Source organism: Balaenoptera ricei, chromosome 18, assembly GCF_028023285.1.
Source record: "Balaenoptera ricei isolate mBalRic1 chromosome 18, mBalRic1.hap2, whole genome shotgun sequence".
NCBI lineage: Eukaryota > Metazoa > Chordata > Mammalia > Artiodactyla > Balaenopteridae > Balaenoptera > Balaenoptera ricei.
Genome location: NC_082656.1, coordinates 21340407 through 21357873, shown reverse-complemented (window position 1 = coordinate 21357873; position 17467 = coordinate 21340407). Strand labels below are relative to the sequence as shown.

General features: G+C 34.3%; 1 protein-coding gene across 8 annotated transcripts in view; it reads right to left on the bottom strand.

Annotated features, from left to right (window-relative positions):
• Positions 1 to 8198: 8198 nt before the first annotated feature.
• The window catches only part of ZC3H13 (zinc finger CCCH-type containing 13), an 86653-nt gene continuing 77384 nt past the window's right edge, over positions 8199 to 17467 (bottom strand). For 6 of the 8 annotated variants that reach the window (XM_059902853.1, XM_059902859.1, XM_059902855.1 and 3 more), the window contains 4 exons: positions 16792 to 16944; positions 14897 to 15097; positions 10464 to 10627; positions 8199 to 9044 (listed from right to left, as the gene is read on the bottom strand). In XM_059902853.1, the coding sequence (XP_059758836.1) occupies positions 8874 to 9044; positions 10464 to 10627; positions 14897 to 15097; positions 16792 to 16944 (689 nt within the window). In that variant the 3' untranslated portion in view covers positions 8199 to 8873. The remainder of the gene's footprint in view (positions 9045 to 10463; positions 10628 to 14896; positions 15098 to 16791; positions 16945 to 17467) is intronic. The other 2 variants (XM_059902858.1, XM_059902860.1) reach the window with 1 other exon arrangement.

Genomic DNA, 17467 nt, shown 5'->3' with positions numbered 1-17467 from the left:
CTTTCCCAGGTTAGGGAAGTTTTCAACTCTAATCTCTTCAGATATTTTCTCTGGTCCTTTCTCTCTCTCTTCTCCTTCTGGGACCCCTATAATGCAAATGTTGTTGCGTTTAATGTTGTCCCAGAGGTCTCTTAGGCTATCTTCATTTCTTTTCATTCATTTTTTCTTTATTCTGTTCCACAGCAGTGAATTCCACCATTCTGTCTTCCAGGTCACTTATCTATTCTTCTGCCTCAGTTATTCTGATTTTGATTCCTTCTAGTGTAGTTTTCATTTTAGTTATTGTATTATTCATCTATGTTTGTTTGTTCTTTATTTCTTCTAGGTCTTTGTTAAACATTTCTTGCATCTCCTCGATCTTTGCCTCCATTCTTTTTCCGAGGTCCTGGATCATCTTCACTATCATTATTCTGAATTCTTTTTCTGGAAGGTTGCCTATCTCCACTTCATTTAGTTGTTTTTCTGGGGTTTTATCTTGTTCCTTCATCTGGGACATAGCCCTCTGCCTTTTCATCTTGTCTATCTTTCTGTGAATGTGGTTTTTGTTCCACAGGCTACAGGATTGTAGTTCTTCTTGCTTCTGCTGTCTGCCCTCTGGTGGATGAGGCTATCTAAGAGGCTTGAGCAAGTTTCCTGATGGGAGGGACTGGTGCTGGGTAGAGCTGGCTGTTACTCTGGTGGGCAGAGCTCAGTAAAACTTTAATCCACTTGTCTGCTGACAGGTGGGGCTGGGTTCCCTCCCTGTTGGTTGTTTGGCCTGAGGCGACCCAACACTGGAGCCTACCTGGGCTCTTTGGTGGCACTAATGGTGGACTCTGGGAGGGCTTATGCCAAGGAGTACTTCCCAGAACTTCTGCTGCCAGTGTCCTTGTCCTCACGGTGAGACAGAGCCACCCCCCGCCTCTGCAGGAGACCCTCCAACACTAGCAGGTAGGTCTGGTTGTCTCCCATGGGGTCACTGCTCCTTCCCCTGGGTCCCGATGCGCACACTACTTTGTGTGTGGCCTCCAAGAGTGGGGTCTCTGTTTTCCCCAGTCCTGTCGAAGTCCTGCAATCAAATCCCACTAGGCTTCATAGTCTGATTCTCTAGGAATTCCTCCTCCCGTTGCCGGACCCTCAGGTTGGGAAGCCTGACGTGGGGCTCAGAACTTTCACTCCAGTGGGTGGACTTCTGTGGTATAAGTGTTCTCCAGTCTGTGAGTCACCCACCCAGCAGTTATGGGATTTGATTTTATTGTGATTGCTCTCCTCCTACCATCTCACTGTGGCTTCTCCTTTGTCTTTGGATGTGGGGTATCTTTTTTGGTGAGTTCCAGTGTCTTCCTGTTGATGATTGTTCAACAGTTAGTTGTGTGTGTTTTTATTTTTTTTGGATAAATAATTAGAAGTGTAATTGCTGGATCATATGGTAATTTTATTTTTAGTTTTTTGAGGAACCTTCATACTGTTTTCCATAGTGGCTGCACCAATTTACAGTCCCACCAACAGTGCAAAATGGCTTCCTTTTCTCCACATCTTCACCAACAATTGTTGTTTCTTGTCTTTTTGAGAACAGCCATTCTAACAGGTGTGAGGTAATATCATGTGGTTTTGACTTGCATTCCCCTGATGATTAGTGATGTTGAACACCTTTTCATGTACCTGTTGGCCATCTGTGTGTCGTCTTTGGAAAAATATCTGTTCAGATCCTCTGCCCATTTTATAATGGGATTGTTTGGGGTTTTTTTTCTGTGTGAGATTTTTGGTTTGAGTCCTGTGAGTTCTTTATATGTTTTGGTTGTTAACCTCTTACCAGATATATGATCTGCAAATATTTTCTCCATTTGGTAGGTTTCCTTTTCATGTTGTTGGTTTCCTTTGCTGTGCAGAAGCTTTTGGTCTGATATAGTCCCACTTGTTTATTCTTCTTTTTTTTTTTTTTTTTTGCTTTTTTTATCTTTGCTTTGTCGTTCCAAAAAATTACTGCCAACTGATGTCAAGGACCTTACTGCCTATTTTTTCCTCTATGTGTTTTATGGTTTCTGGTTTCACATTCAAGTCTTTAATCCATTTTGAGTTAAATTTTTTTATGGTGTAAGATAATGGTCCAGTTTCATTCTTTTGCATGTGGCTGTCTGGTTTTCCCAGCCTCATTTATTGAGGAGACTGTCCTTTCTGCATTGTATATACTTGATTCCTTTGTCATATATTAACTGACCATATATGCATGGGTTTATTTATGGTCTCTCTATTCTGTTCCATTGATCTACAAGTCTGTTTTTATACCAATACCATGCTGTTTTAATTTCCATAGATTTGTACAATAATATTGTTAGAAACCAGGGAGTATGATGCCTACAGCTTTACTATTTTTTTTCCAAGATTTGCTTTGGTATTTGGGGTCATTTGTGGTTCCATGCACATTTTAGGATTGTTTGTTCTATTTCTGTGAAAAGTGCCATCGGAATTTTGATAGGGATTGCACTGAATCTGTAGATTCCTTTGGGTAGTATAGACATTTTTACACTAATTCTTCTAACTCATGAATGTGGATTATCTTCCCATTTATTTGTATCTTCAATCTCTTTCATCATTATCTTATAGTTTTCAGTGTACAGGTCTTTCACCTCCTTGCTTAAATTTATTCCTAAGTATTTTATTCTTTTTGATGCAATTATAAATGGGATTGCTTTCCTTAGTTTCTTTTTCTGTTAGTTTGTTGTTAGTGTATAGAAACACAACAGATTATTGCACACTGATTTTGTATCTTGCAACTCTACTGAATTCATTTATTCTAATAGTTTTTTGATGGAGTTCAGGGTTTTCTCTATGTAGTATCATGTCATCTGCAAATAGTGAGTTTTACTTCTTTCTGATTTGGATAACTTTTCTTTCTTTTTCTTGACTAACTGTTCTGGTTGGGACTTCCAATACTATGTTGAATAAAAGTGGTGAGAGTGGGCATTCTTGTCTTGTTCCTGATCTTAGAGGAAACGCTTTCAGTTTTTCACCATTGAGTATGATAGCTGTGGGCACATCATATATGGCCTTTAGTATGTTAGGGTATATTCTCTCTATACCAACTTTGTTGAGAGTTTTTATCATGAATGGATGTTGAATTTTGTCAAATGCTTTTTCTGCATCTATTAAGATTATCATATACTTTTTTATCCTTCATGTTGTTAATGGGGTGCATCACAATGATTGATTTTCTGATGTTGAACCATCCTTGCATCCCTAGAATAAATGATTTGGTCAAGGTGTATGATCCTTTTATATATTGTTAAATTTGGTTTTCTGATATTTTGCTGAGGATTTTTACAACTATGTTCATCAGGGATATTGATTTGTAATTTTCTTGTGGTGTCCTATTTTGGTTTTGGTATCAGGGTAATGCTGGCCTCATAAAATGCATTTGGAAGTGTTGCTTCTTGTATTTTTTTAGAAGAGTTTGAGAAGGATTTGTAGTAATTCTTTAAATGTTTGGTAGAATTCATCAGTGAAAACTTCTGGTCATGGACTTTTGGACTTCATTGGGAGGGTTTTACTTAATGATTCAATGTCTTTACTAGTATGAGTCTGTTCAGATTTTCTGTTTCTTCATGACTCAGTCTTGGAAAATTGTATGTTTTTAGGAATTTGTCCATTTCCTATAGGTTGTCCAATTTGCTGCTGAATAATTGTAGTAGTTTCTTATGATCCTTTGTACTCCTGTGGTATCAGTTGTAACATCTTTTTCATTTCTAACTTTATTTGAATCTTCTCTTTTTTCTTGGTGAGTCTTGCCAAAGGTTTGTCAATTTTATTTTTTTTCAAAAAAAACCCTCCAGCTCTTAGTTTCATTGATCTTTTCTATTGGCTTTTAAATTTATATTTCATTTATTTCTGCTCTGATCTTTGTTATTTCCTTCCTTCTACTAATTCTGGGGTTTGTTTGTTGTCCTCTTTCTAGTTCTTTGAGGTGTAAATTTATGTTGTATATTTGAGGTCTTTCTTGTTTCTTAATGTAGGGATTTATTGCCATGAATGTCCTTCTTAGAACTGCTTAGCTATATCCCATAACTTTTGGTATGTTGTATTTCCATTTTCATTTGTCTCAAGGTTTTTAAATTTTCTCTTTTGATTTCTTCTCTGACACATTGGTCATCCAGTAGCCTCCCTACACATACTTGTGAATTTTCCAGTTTTCTTACAACTGATTTCTCGTCATACCATTGTAAGTCAGAAAAGATGATTGATATGATTTTGATTTTTTTTAAATTTATTAAGATTTTTTGTGGCCTAACATATGATCTATCCTGGAAATATTCCAAGTGTACTTCAGAAGAATGTTACTTTTGGATGGAATGTTCTGTATATGTTTCTAAGTCCATCTGGTATAATATGTTCTTTTAAGGTCAATGTTTCATTAATTTTTATCTGTATGATCTATCCACTGATGGAAATGGGATATTAAAGTCCCCTACTATTATTGTATTACTGTCAATTTCTCTCTGTAGGTTTGTTAATATTTGCTTTATTTAGGTTCTCTGTCAGGTACATAAGTATTGTAAAATATTATATCCTCTTGTTGGATTGACCCCTTTATCATTATACAGTGACCATCTTTGCTTCTTACTACAGTTTTTGTCTTAAAGTCTATTTTGTTTGATATAAGTATAGCTACTTTAACTTTGTTTTGGTTTCCTTTTGCATGGAATATCTTTTGCTATTCCTTCACTTTCAGTCTGTGTGTGTCCACACATCTGAAGTGAATCTCTTGTAGGCAGCATATTAGATGAGTCTTGGTTTTTATTATCCTTTCAGCCACTCAGTGTCTTTTGATTTGAGAATTTAGTCTATTTATGTATAATCTAATTATTGATAGGTATGTACTTATTGCCATTTTGTTAAATTGCTTTCTGGCTGTCTTGTAATTCCTTTTTTTCCTCTTCTCTCTTTGTAATTTGATGATTTTCTGTGGTGGTATGCTCAGGTTTATCTTCTGTGAATCTATTATAGGGTTTTGCTTTGTGGTTACCATGAGGCTTACAACACTTATTTATCATAGTCCATTTTAAGTGGATAAAAACATAAGTATCAACTCAACCTAAAGCTCTACATTTAATCCCCACCATTTTATTTTAGTGTTAAAATTTGTTTTTTGATCTTGTATATCCATTAACAAATCATTATGGCTATAGTTATTTTTAGTAATTTTGTCTTTTAACCTTCATACTGGCCTTGTAAGTAATTAACCCATCACTGTTATATTAGATTTTTTCTGAATTTTACCATACATTTACCTTTACCAGTGAGATTTGTACTCTCATATGTTTTCCTGTTAGTAATTAGCACCCCTTCATTTCAGATTAAAGAAGTCCCTTTAACATTTCTTGTAAGGCCAGTCCAGTGGTGATTAACAACATTAGCTTTTCTTGTCTAGGAAACTCTCTCTCTCTCCTTTAATTATGAGGGACAACTTGGTCAGGTAGAGAATTCTTGATTGGCAGTTTTTTCCTTTCAGCAGTTTGACTATATCATGCCACTCCCTTCTCGTCTGTGAAGTTTCTGTTGATAAAATCTGCTGATAATCATACAGGAGTTCCTTTATAGGTATCAAGTTGTTTTTTTTCTTGCTGCTTTTAAGATACTCTCCTTGCCTTTAACTTGAACTTTACAACATGTCTCAGTGTGGGTCTCTTTATGTTGTTGTTTGCGGGGCTTGTCTCTCAGTGGCAAGTTTTAAAAGTTGGGGTGCAAAATGTGGGGTTCAAACCCTTCACTCCTCAGGGAGAACCTCAGGGTTGCAAGTTCCCTCTTGATTGGGGGTCTCCATACTGAGAGTGGGGTTTATGGTGAGATTTTGTCTCAGCCTCTCCTACTAGCTTAGATGTGGGTTCTTCCTTGTAGGAGTCTCTCAGCTAGTTTTGGGTTTTGTCCAGAGGAAATTGTTCCATATGTAGCTGTAGATTCAGTGTGGCCATGGGAGGTGGTGAGTTTAGGATCCTCCTATGTAGCTATCTTGTGCTGGAACCCATACACCTTTTAAAATAACAAATTGAGGTTCAGATGCTGGCTTTTCTTTCTGAGATTTAAAAGCATCATTGACAATATAGATACTATTTACCTTAACCTTACAGTAAGGAATAATGTGGGATGTTCTGCTGATGCCACAGATTTTCAAATTAATAAGGAAAAGTCTCATAAGTGGTCATGGGGAAGGATGGGGACAGTAACCTGCAGTTACTGATCAGAATAAAGAGAAGTGATGGGTCAGATTTTAACATATTAAGGTACTACTTGAGTATAGTTACAAATTTTTGTGAAGAAGTTACCAACTATTATAAGTTTAGTATAAGACTTTACTAAATAGTGAGGACATCTGCCAAAAACAAAACAAAAAATCAAACAACTGACTCAACAAAATATAAGTATCTGTTAACTCCCATTTTATTTACTTTGGATGGCAGACATAACTCTGCCTTTTCTATAGACAGACAACTCCTTATCACTAGCAGCTGGAGTCCACTTGTGCAGTTATGGCAAATGGACAAACTTCATCATCAGTTATGAGACAGAAGACCATTAGCTGTACTAACAATTTATAGATCGGAAGATGTTTCCAGGAATACTGGTTTGAGACTTTATGGTCCAAGAGCTTTTATGGAAAATTCAACAAAAAGATTTGCTTTAGAAGAACTTTATGGGTATATGATTAGCAATACACAGAATGTTTGAATTTTTAAAAATTATGAGACTTAACAGGACATTCCCACTGGGAGCATAAAGCTCTGAATACTGTGACTAAGCAAACAGTTTTAACATTTTCTTTTACAACCTAACAAAAAGATATTCAAAACTAAAATGGCAACAGATCTGACTATATGGCAAACTTACCTACAGAGTTTTCATTTCTGTTAAGAAATAACTTGTGAAATATTCCTAAAGTCAGTGCACAAAACAGGAAAACCATTATTTCTGTTATACTCCACAATTCTTGGAACTAATATTAGAGGTTCTATGACTTTAAATCTTTATGCTACAGAGAATGATATTATCCACTAAAACAGGAAGTAGTTTTCTAAAGGTTATTCATTCTCCAGGTCATTAAAGAATTTTATCTTTTTTTTCTTTATTCAAAACATTTACCAATTGGAAGAGGAAACACACCTGAATCTTTTTGTTTACAAGTAGCAAAACAAAAACCAAGAAGGTAATTTTCTTATACATGCTTTCCAGGTCATTTGGAAATAAGACTGTTTCCTTTGCTGGGTAAGTATTTTGTAAAAATTAAGTTCACAGTGAATGTTTCTTGAAATGAATATAACCTTTCAACCAGTAACATTAGGTTACCTGTAGGAAAAGGATACACAACTACTGAGACAGGTAACAGGATTACAGTTTTAACACAAACCTGTGAAAGGCAATCATCAAATTACAATTTTCATTGGTTTCCTTCATTATTATTATTACTGTCTGCCCACAAATTCTGCAGTTTGGAGTCCATTTCAAATCCTTCTAAGAGTCCACTTCATGAGATAAATATGTACATACAAAATAAAGCAGATATATTATAATTTATAAAAAGTAAATTTTTTTATATATTATTTTTCTTCTAGGATCTTTAAAGGAAGATGCCTTGACCACATCTGCATTATAAAAAATATCTTATAAGTTGTGATACAGTAAAACTGGCTTTTTATGTATAGTTCTGTGAGTTTTCACTCATGTATATATTCAAGTAACCATGACCACAATCAGAAGTGTCATCATTCAAAAAAAATTCCTCTGTTGTCTTTCTCAACTGGGGCTCCTTACCTGAACCAAACAGGAAATAATCTGTTTCAATTTCCTTTATTCTTCAAGTAAATGCTTATGTAAAATCACTTGTATTTATTTCCTCTCTTCAGTCTGGTATATTCTCATAAACATTATATAATCTCACCACTCTGTATCTGGAGGCAGGTTAATGTAATCAAAGGTTATAGCTCTGAAAAGTATGATGGTAGGATTTTAAAGCTCAGATTACATAAGCTGGTTAACTCTTGGTTTGTTTCAAGTATTACTGAGCTATACGTGAAGCACATCCTCAAATATTATTGCATTATTCACAGCTGTCCAATAATAACTTCAGCAGTAAAATATCTATCTGAAGTATGAAACATGTAATGTTGATGACAAATGTTTTAGAACAGCAGGAGTAAGATTAATGAAGAGCACAGTAAATCTACAACAAGAAAAGGGAAGGTACATTTATTAAAAATAAAAAGTCAACAGTCTCTGATAACAAACAAAACCATTCAGACTCGAAATATATCCAATATACATTGTAACAATGCACATATATTAAAAAAACCAAAGAGCCATTAAGTAGTTTTGTTACAATTTTAGAAAGGAGAACAGGATTGTGGCTTGCTCCTGCCTACACACAGCATGCAGGCCCAGCCCCCCTTTCTGTGTCCTGTGCAGCACAGCAGTGCATGGCGTGTGTGTTCGTTTGGTGAACACACTGTTTCTGGAGAAAATCGCAGTTTCTATAAGGATGATCCAGTACATAAATCAGTGGCTCCATTTCATAAAAAAAATCTGTGTAGCCTGGAAGAGCAGGGACGACCGTTTTCAAAGTCTTCTGTTTTAACAAAAGGTACAGAATAAACTACTAAATCTAGATGCGTTCACATTATTTTGCATGAGTATCAATCAATCATCAATCAAGTACTGTGTAAAAATTTTTGTAAAATCTTGTTAGCCAAACTAGTGTCTTTAACTTACTTAAAGTTTGTCACTCTTTTAGCATGGCTGATGTCTTTTCTGACTTTGTCACTAATAACACTTGTCAAACCAAAGAACTCTGAAAAAGAATATGCACTGATGAAGGGAAATAGTACCGAAAATGTGCCTGGACTTCAGTCTTAAGACACACACAGTTCCTGTTGGATACTGGACTGTGAGAGTTTATTATCTTCAGTCTTTTCAGGTCCTGAGGCATGGCAAGTAGTCTTCCGCTTAAATAATCGAAGACTCAGTCGTAAGAGTTCATTGTCTACCATTGGAGCATTTGTATAAGCTTGTTTTACGGTGCCCTATTTGGAGAAAACAAAAACAAATTAAACATGTACATTATTAGTTGACTGACTGACAGTAGAAAAGACAGGTTAACTGCTAACAAAAATATCAGTTATAAGAAAAATTAGTTTGCAATGAATATTAAATTAGCTGTATTGGATATTTAAAAGCAAAATTAAGAAATGATTGCAGACTCAAGGAATCTTAGAAAAGAAAGCAATCTTTAGAGGGCGCCTAGTCTAACTTGTTGCTTAAAGTAGGAATCTTCTCAACAATCCCTGACAGGTAATCAAGTAGTTTTTACTTCATCATTTCCAATGACAAAACAAAAAACAACGAAAAACACACTGCACATTCTATTGTTGAACAGTACTATTTCTTCCACGTTTTGAAATAAAATCTCTTCTATGGAGCTACACACTAATTCAGTCTTACTTTCACATGACAATCAATTCTCTGAAGAGAAGCACCGAACATTCCATACTCCTTACTGGTCTGGTGATATGCCATAAGATGTAGGCTCCAGAACTGAACAAATTCTCCAGAAGACAGCTGATCAGTGCAGTCTACTGAGAAACTACTACCTCCTTTGTTCTAAGATGTAGATCTCTATTATTATTGGAACTTAAAGCTACATTCGCAGTTTTGAAAGTTATTGTCATAAAATTTTGCTAATGTTCTCCAACCATGTGTATAATGAAATAAAGATTTGAATATCTCCAGCATTCTGCTATTTCTCTTCTAGGATCTTTAAAGGAAGAGTGATGCCTTGACCACATTTGCATTATAAAAAATATAAGTTGTGATACAGTAAAACTAGCTTTTTATGTGTAGTTCTGTGAGTTTTCACTCATGTATATATTCAAGTAACCATGACCGCAATCAGAAGTTTCATCATTCAAAAAAATTCCTCTGTTGTCTTTCTCAACTGGGGTTCCTTACCTGAACCAAACAGAAAATAAGCTGAGTTTCAATTTCCTTTATTCTTCAAGTAAATGTTTACATATAATCACTTGTGTTTATTTCCTCTCTTCAATTTGGTATATTCTCATAAACACTATATAATCTCCTCACCACTCTGTATCTGGGAAATTTTTTCCCTTGACCTTCAATTTAAATAAGTTTCTAGTATATTTCATTATCTACAGAAACTATGCAAATGAAAAATATTTCACAGGACTAGACTATTTAAAATTTTTTTCCAGTACCAATAACAATTTGTTATTCAAAACAAATGTTATTCAAAACTATTAAAGTAAAATAAAAAGTACTATAAATTCTAATAAAATTCTTTTATATGTGTAAGAGCCTGGGAAACCAAACTAATAAAAGCAGATAATGAGACCTTAATTTCACCTTAAAGCAATCAAATGAAGAATATGTCATCCATACTACTCAACAAACATGTTCCAATTTTTCTAAGGAAACAACAGTACCTTCTCATTTTTAACAAGCTGCTTTCGGATTGCAGAATCCCGCCTGAAGCATAATGCTTTACAGCATGGTCCAAGATTACTAAGAAGACTTGCTCTTTCCTCTTTTCGTAGTAATGCAGCCATGTTGAGAGCCCCCAATTCATGTTCAAAAAGATTTTCTGCATCTTTCAATAAAAAATAAACACACATTAAGGTTTCTGAAAATAGAAGTGTTATCAACTGCTTAGATGAATATTCCACAAAGTCTATCTATACTGTTTATCTATACTTTATCAAAGTTACCAACAGTGGTGAAAACTATTTCATAGTAAAGGCAATAGATTCTCTGTGAGAGAACTCCAAAATGTAGTTTTGGTGCTAGGCTCAAACAAAAATAAATACTCTGATAGCCACTTTAAGATATAAGAAAAGCAGAATTGGGAGACAGAATTTAGACACAGATTACTAACTATGGGAAAAAAGTTCAAGTTAAGAATCAGTAAAGTCAAATTCAATATATTGCGTACCATCAACTACTAAAAGTTCTAGATTCAGGACTTTATTATGGCAAGATTCAAATGTAGTAATGTGACTACATTCTGTGAACCCTAAAAAACTTAGGAAAGTGATTAGATGTTTGTTAGATAAACTGCAAATTTTATCCAATATTTGGTCACTGTAAAAACCTGGGACAATGTATCAAAATCACTTAGTTTTAAGTCATAACATGCAAAAAGTAGGGAGAAAACATTTAAGAAAAATAGAGATTGAGTTAAAAACAGACAAGAAATCAAAATTTACAGAATAGGGTCAGTCATTAATCTAAATAAATAACAGAAAGAGTAGTAACTTCAAAGTTAACGTTCCAGGAGTTGGCCAAGAGTATGAATGGTATCAGGTAGTGTTTCTATAGCAACATGATCAAACAGGTTATTGCTAGAGCCCACAAAGGGAAACAGTAAATAACACCTAGGTAAAAACAAAACAGACATTTGAGAATTAATGGAATTGCATTACATATTTCATTTCCTGAACTGCAGAGCATAAATAGTGAGATTAGATAATTAAGAAACCTGTCTCATGTAATATACCTAGTCGGTACATTATACACCTAGTGAATAGGTTGATAACAAAAGCAAAAATAAATGTAAATAAAAACTCAAAAATAGTTCACAAACTTTGATGTCTATCAGAATCATCTGAGGAGTTTTTAAAAATACAGTGCCAGGGCTCTACCACCAGACCTACAGACTCTCCACAGTTGGAACTAGGATACCTTAGTTGGGGGAAAAGGCAGTTCCTCAGGTAATTCAGCCATACCAATGTTTGAGCCAACCAATGACACAGTCATATAATGCACACTACTAAAAAAAAAAGCACCAAACATTCACCACCATTCTACTATAGATACAAATAAATAAATCTCCATTGAGTCCATGCACTTCCTTGACAATTGCTCATTAGGACAAATTACTTTTTATTTAAATCTTTTCTGCTTTCACAACAGTAGACTATAAAACACACTTGCAAACCTCCCTAGAACGTATAACATGGCTAAACTTAGTCTCTTCCTGGTTTTGAATTGACCGGCACCAAATAACTCGAGACAGATTAAACATGTATATAAGTACAAGTAAACCAAAGAAACTAAAATAACTGGGAAAGTTTAGCTTCAAAGAACTTAATCATACTATAATCAGAAAACCTGGACAAAAGCAATTTAAATTTCAGTACACATTCAAGTTTTCTGTTTTAAGCCTTAGAATTTAAAAATTACATAGGGAGTGCAGATACACTTTCTTCAGCACTAGGGCACAGAAACAGACCAAATGGATTAGAAAAAAATCACTATCAGTTATTTCACAAATATTTATTGAATACCTACTATGTGTCAGGTACTTTTCAAGGCAATGGCATAATTAGTAAGAATAGATTGTTAGACAATACAGCAGTAAACAAAACAAAGTCCTATTCCTTAGGGAACTTATATTCTGTATCATATATTAGTTCTCTAACAAAGCTATCATACCACCAAAAAACAGGACCACTTGGTAAGGAACAATCAAATCCTTCTTTACAGTGTATGTTTTCATTGTTTAAAGTAAGTGATCATTAGTCAGGGACAAACTATAATCTGATTTTGCTAACTACGCAATAGATTTTAACTTGAAATGCCATTAGCAAGAGTCACAGGGGCAATGAAGAACCTAGGGGCAAGACGGGAATAAAGACACAGACCTACTAGAGAATGGACTTGAGGATATGGGGAGGGGGAAGGGTAAGCTGGGACGAAGTGAGAGAGTGGCATGGACATATATACACTACCAAACGTAAAACAGATAGCTAGTGGGAAGCAGCCACATAGCACAGGGAGATCAGCTTGGTGCTTTGTGACCACCTAGAGGGGTGGGATAGGGAGGGTGGGAGGGAGGGAGACGCAAGACGGAAGAGATATGGGAACATATGTATATGTATAACTGATACACTTTGTTATAAAGCAGAAACTAACACACCATTGTAAAGCAATTATACTCCAATAAAGATGTTAAAAAAAAAAAAAACCAAAAAAGGATGAATTGAAAATTAAAGTATAAGGCACTTCTCAAAGATTTTCCATCACACTATGAGTAATTCTTGCTTTTCCCATTCAAAAAGTGAATATGGTAAAAGGTTAGCCCCTAGTTTGAGAGAGAGAAACTTTAGGAAGATTTGGATAGACCTTGACAGAATTACCATCTGCATTTTAAAGTTTATTCATAATTTATGATTGGTACCCTTGCCCATTTTCCAAGCAAGGTTTAAACTAAGGGGGAAATATTTTTCTTCCTATTTTCTCTTATTGTATGTGGATTGAAACAGTTGCCTTATAAAATTGAAAAGGACAGAGCATAGCTGGATCTTTATTTTCTATGGGGACTGCTTATACATCCAAGGGAATGTTGTGAAGTAGGCTATAGGAAAGATGTACTGCAGAAGAAAAATCATATTGATATTTTTTCCAAATTTTTGACTGTATAGTTTGGCGAAAAAAAAAGATCTAGAAAAATAATGAAGACTATTGAACTCAATACTGCTTTTCTAATCTGCTGACTTCTGAATGCAAGAGATTTTATTTCAGAACAAACCCTTCTCTGACAACTTTTCTTTCCTGATACATTTTGATGTGTGGTTAATTTTATAAATTCCTTAAAATAAAAAATAAAAAAATTAAAAAAAAAGAGTCACAGGGGCAAATAGCTGTAGATGTGGATAAGACCTTAGGGATTTCATTACATCATTTTATGCCCACAAGAGTTACTTGCTTAAGATCACAGAACCAATCAAAGTAGGAAGAGTGGGGCAAGAACTCAAGACATTGGTCATCTGTCAGGTTAACACATATTCACCATTATAATTTATGTTTCTTACACATACATTCTATGTATACTGAGCCATATTAAAATCAAGAGTCTTACTGCTTATGCTAACAGTTGAAGAAAGAACATGGATCATGAAACATGTAAAACAATTTTTTTTCAATTTTATATTAGCAGAAGCTCAATTCTTTTTCCTAAACTCTTTTACTCTAATGAACGTGACATAACATTAAATAATCTTAGTGCTGTCACCTTTTACCTCTTTTCCTCCTTTTTTACACTCCTCCTCCCCATTAATAAAGTATTAATAAGCTGCCAAAACATAATAAGCTAGGTACCAGAGAAACAGAAAAAAAAGGACCCTATAAACTAAAAGTGTTCTGGAATAATGAATGAAAAGCTGTAGCAGTAAGGTCTAATATCAATGTGATAAAATATTTTAAACTAAATAGCAGTTCATATTTACTGAACATCACTGTATGTCAGAAACTATTCTAAGTGTTTTACTTGTAATAACTCATTTGCTCCTCCTAACAATCATATGACTTGGTGGTGTAATTATCCTCAGCTTGTAGATGGTAACAGTAACACATAAATTAAATAACAGCTAGTAAGTGGTGTGCCTGTTGGAATCCACGCCATCTGGCCCAGAGACTAAGCTCTTAACCACTTTGTTAAAGGCTCAACCTAAACATCTGCATTTGAGTAGAATTCCCCATTTCCCAGGGGAAAGGGTTGCCAAGATAACCAATTTGCTTAGATATGAACAATATCTAGTTCACTTCCCCAGGCTCTACTTCATTTAGCCCTGGGTAAACCACTGAGCACTTTGACATTAGAACTTACCTGTTAAAAAGTAACTTTGATACAGTAGGATCATTGTGCTATGTTCACAACTTTTCTGTAGGCTTAAATTTTTCTCAAAATAAAAACGAACTTTGACCATGAGGATTAAATACTGAAAATAAGTGAGTCCTCAAAAAAAAAAAAAAAAAGTTCTTATACTGTAACTGCTACATGAGAACAGAACAGAATCCTTTTCAAAGGCACCTTAATGTTTATATTAAACATTATATAGTCAAAGTGGGACGAAATTACCTTTGGGTTTTTCTAAAAGTCTCTGACATGTTTCTCTGACTTTAGTGAAGAGTTCAGAACCAGCCAACTTTTTAGAGATCCCAATTCTCAGCATGACGGCTCCAGGCGTGAATTTTAAGAGTGCAGCCCCAGGCTCTCGTGGTTCTTTTGGATGCTTTGGCATAAGACCAGACCAGTCCACATCTATCACATCTAATGGATCTACAAAAAGTTAAAGAACAGAATTTTATTACACTAAGAAATACATTCTTGTTATCTGTAGAGAAATACAGATTCCAAGCCACAGAAAGCATTAAATAACAAGTAATATAAATCAAAAAAGGCATATTCTTAAAACAAAAGATTTTCTATAAAAACTAATATTTAAAATCTTAAGGACCTCAACAAATAACTTTCTCACCAAAAGAAAAGAGGCAAAGAGGTCACAGGCGAGTGCCTCCGCCCCCATTTCATTTATATGTGGAATCTAAAACGAAAAGAATCAAACAAAAAGAAAACCAAACTCATAGATACAGAGATTGGTGGCTTCCAGAGGGAAGGAATGTGAAGTTTAGACAAAACGTGTGAAGGGTATCAAGAGGTACAAACTTGCAATTATAAATAAATCATGGGAATGTAATGTATAGCATGGTAACTATAGTCAATAATATTGTATTTCAACATTAAAAGTTGCTAGAAAGTATATCTGAAAAGTTCTCATCACAAGAAGAAAAATTTTGTAACTTTGCATGGTGACAGATGGTAACTGGACTTAATGTGGTGATCATGTTGCAATGTATACAAATGTCAAATCATTAGGTTGTGTACCTGAAACTAATGTTATGTCAATTATACTTCAATAAAAAACCCCAAAACCAAAAAAAAAGGCAAGCAAACAAACACCTAAGCAAACCCATTCCTACAAATAATGCATTTAAATTGCTTGAGAGATCCTCAATGAAAGAACTCCATTATTTCACTAAGATTAGGTCTGACATTTTGAAGCTTGGTACCAGAATCATTTCAAGGGTTAATTAAATCTAGGAGTGTATTTAGTTTGCATGTGTGCATGCATACACAGACACAGTTTACCTTTTAAAAACAAATGATTCATTATGAAATAACTTTAAGGATCAGGCAGTGGCTATGATTAAAATTGAGAATAATCTATCCACTGATAAGTCACAGTTTAGGAAATTAACAAAATAATGTTCTATTCAGAAATACCTAATAGCTGATAATAATAAAGATAACACTCATATATACATTATACATGAGTAGAAAAAACTGTAAAATATAAGAGCAAATTAAGTCAAAATAAGAATTTAATATTCTGTATACCCAAACAAAGCAAAGACCCTCACAATGATTAAAAAAAATTGTTAGTAACAATTAAACTAATTGGGATGATTCAACAAGAACACTGAAGGGGGCTGCTTCATGGTACAGTCACTGGAGTAAGCTCTGGCAATGAATAAAGTACTATAAATGGAAATAATTACTGAATTTAGAAAATTGAGAGAGAAGTATATACACAGTGTTCAAATATAACCTCAACCTTTGTAAATTTCTGAATGGTCATTTCAAAAGTTGGTTTGTGGCAGCACAGTTGTGACGCTCTGTACCATACACCTACCATCTAGAACACTGCTAGACAATCACTGTTTGATAGGAAATCTTACAATTGTGCTATTTTAAATAATGCCCTTTCCAATTTATAGGCAATGTCTACTTAAAAATGAGCAGAGCATATTAACTATAATTTTCATTTTATTGGCCCTTCAATGTTAGTTAAAACAGAAATGGGAAAATTCTAACTGCATTTTATCAATCCTTACAGCATGAAAGGGAACAAAGACTATCACAATACCATAATTAAACATTTCTTACATTCAACCACCTCTGCAAATGATTACCTGGCATCTTCTCCTCATCCTGTTGGTCCTCCCTCTTTTCAGCATCACCTGCCAGAATTTCATCTAGTTCATCATCACTAATTGGCTCATATCCTTCTCCAGCACCAGATCCTAACGAATGCACATCATCTAACTTGGATTCGTCATCTCCTGCTAAACAGAAAAATTAATTTCATGCCAAAGAGAGTGTTAAGGGAAAGGGATATCTAAGTGAAACCAAAGAGGAGAAGCTGTGCACACTAAAAAAAGTTGAAAAGCATTTTTTATTTGAAAACTATATTTCTTAATTATTCAAAACACTTGATAACTCCAAAAGAAAACTTAAAAATTAAATTTAGTTTTAATGGCAAGAACACAATATGGACAGCAATATCAAAATAGGTTATAAAATTACAATTAAAATATGAGAAATAAAATCTACCACTAACATGTTAATGTTGATATTATATTGTTAATTTTTTATAATAAAACTTTAAGTCCAGAGAAGTCTAATTTCAAAAGGATGCATTAATTTCTTTATCAAAATAAACTCATTAATTTTAAAGAACTTGCAAACTAATTAGTAAAATTTATTTGAAACTTTTAACCACTAGCGTACCTTCCATTTCTTTATTTACCAACTTTTCTCAACTACCTAGGCTAAAGCTTTGTCTCCTGGTGACTTAGCTGTGAACTT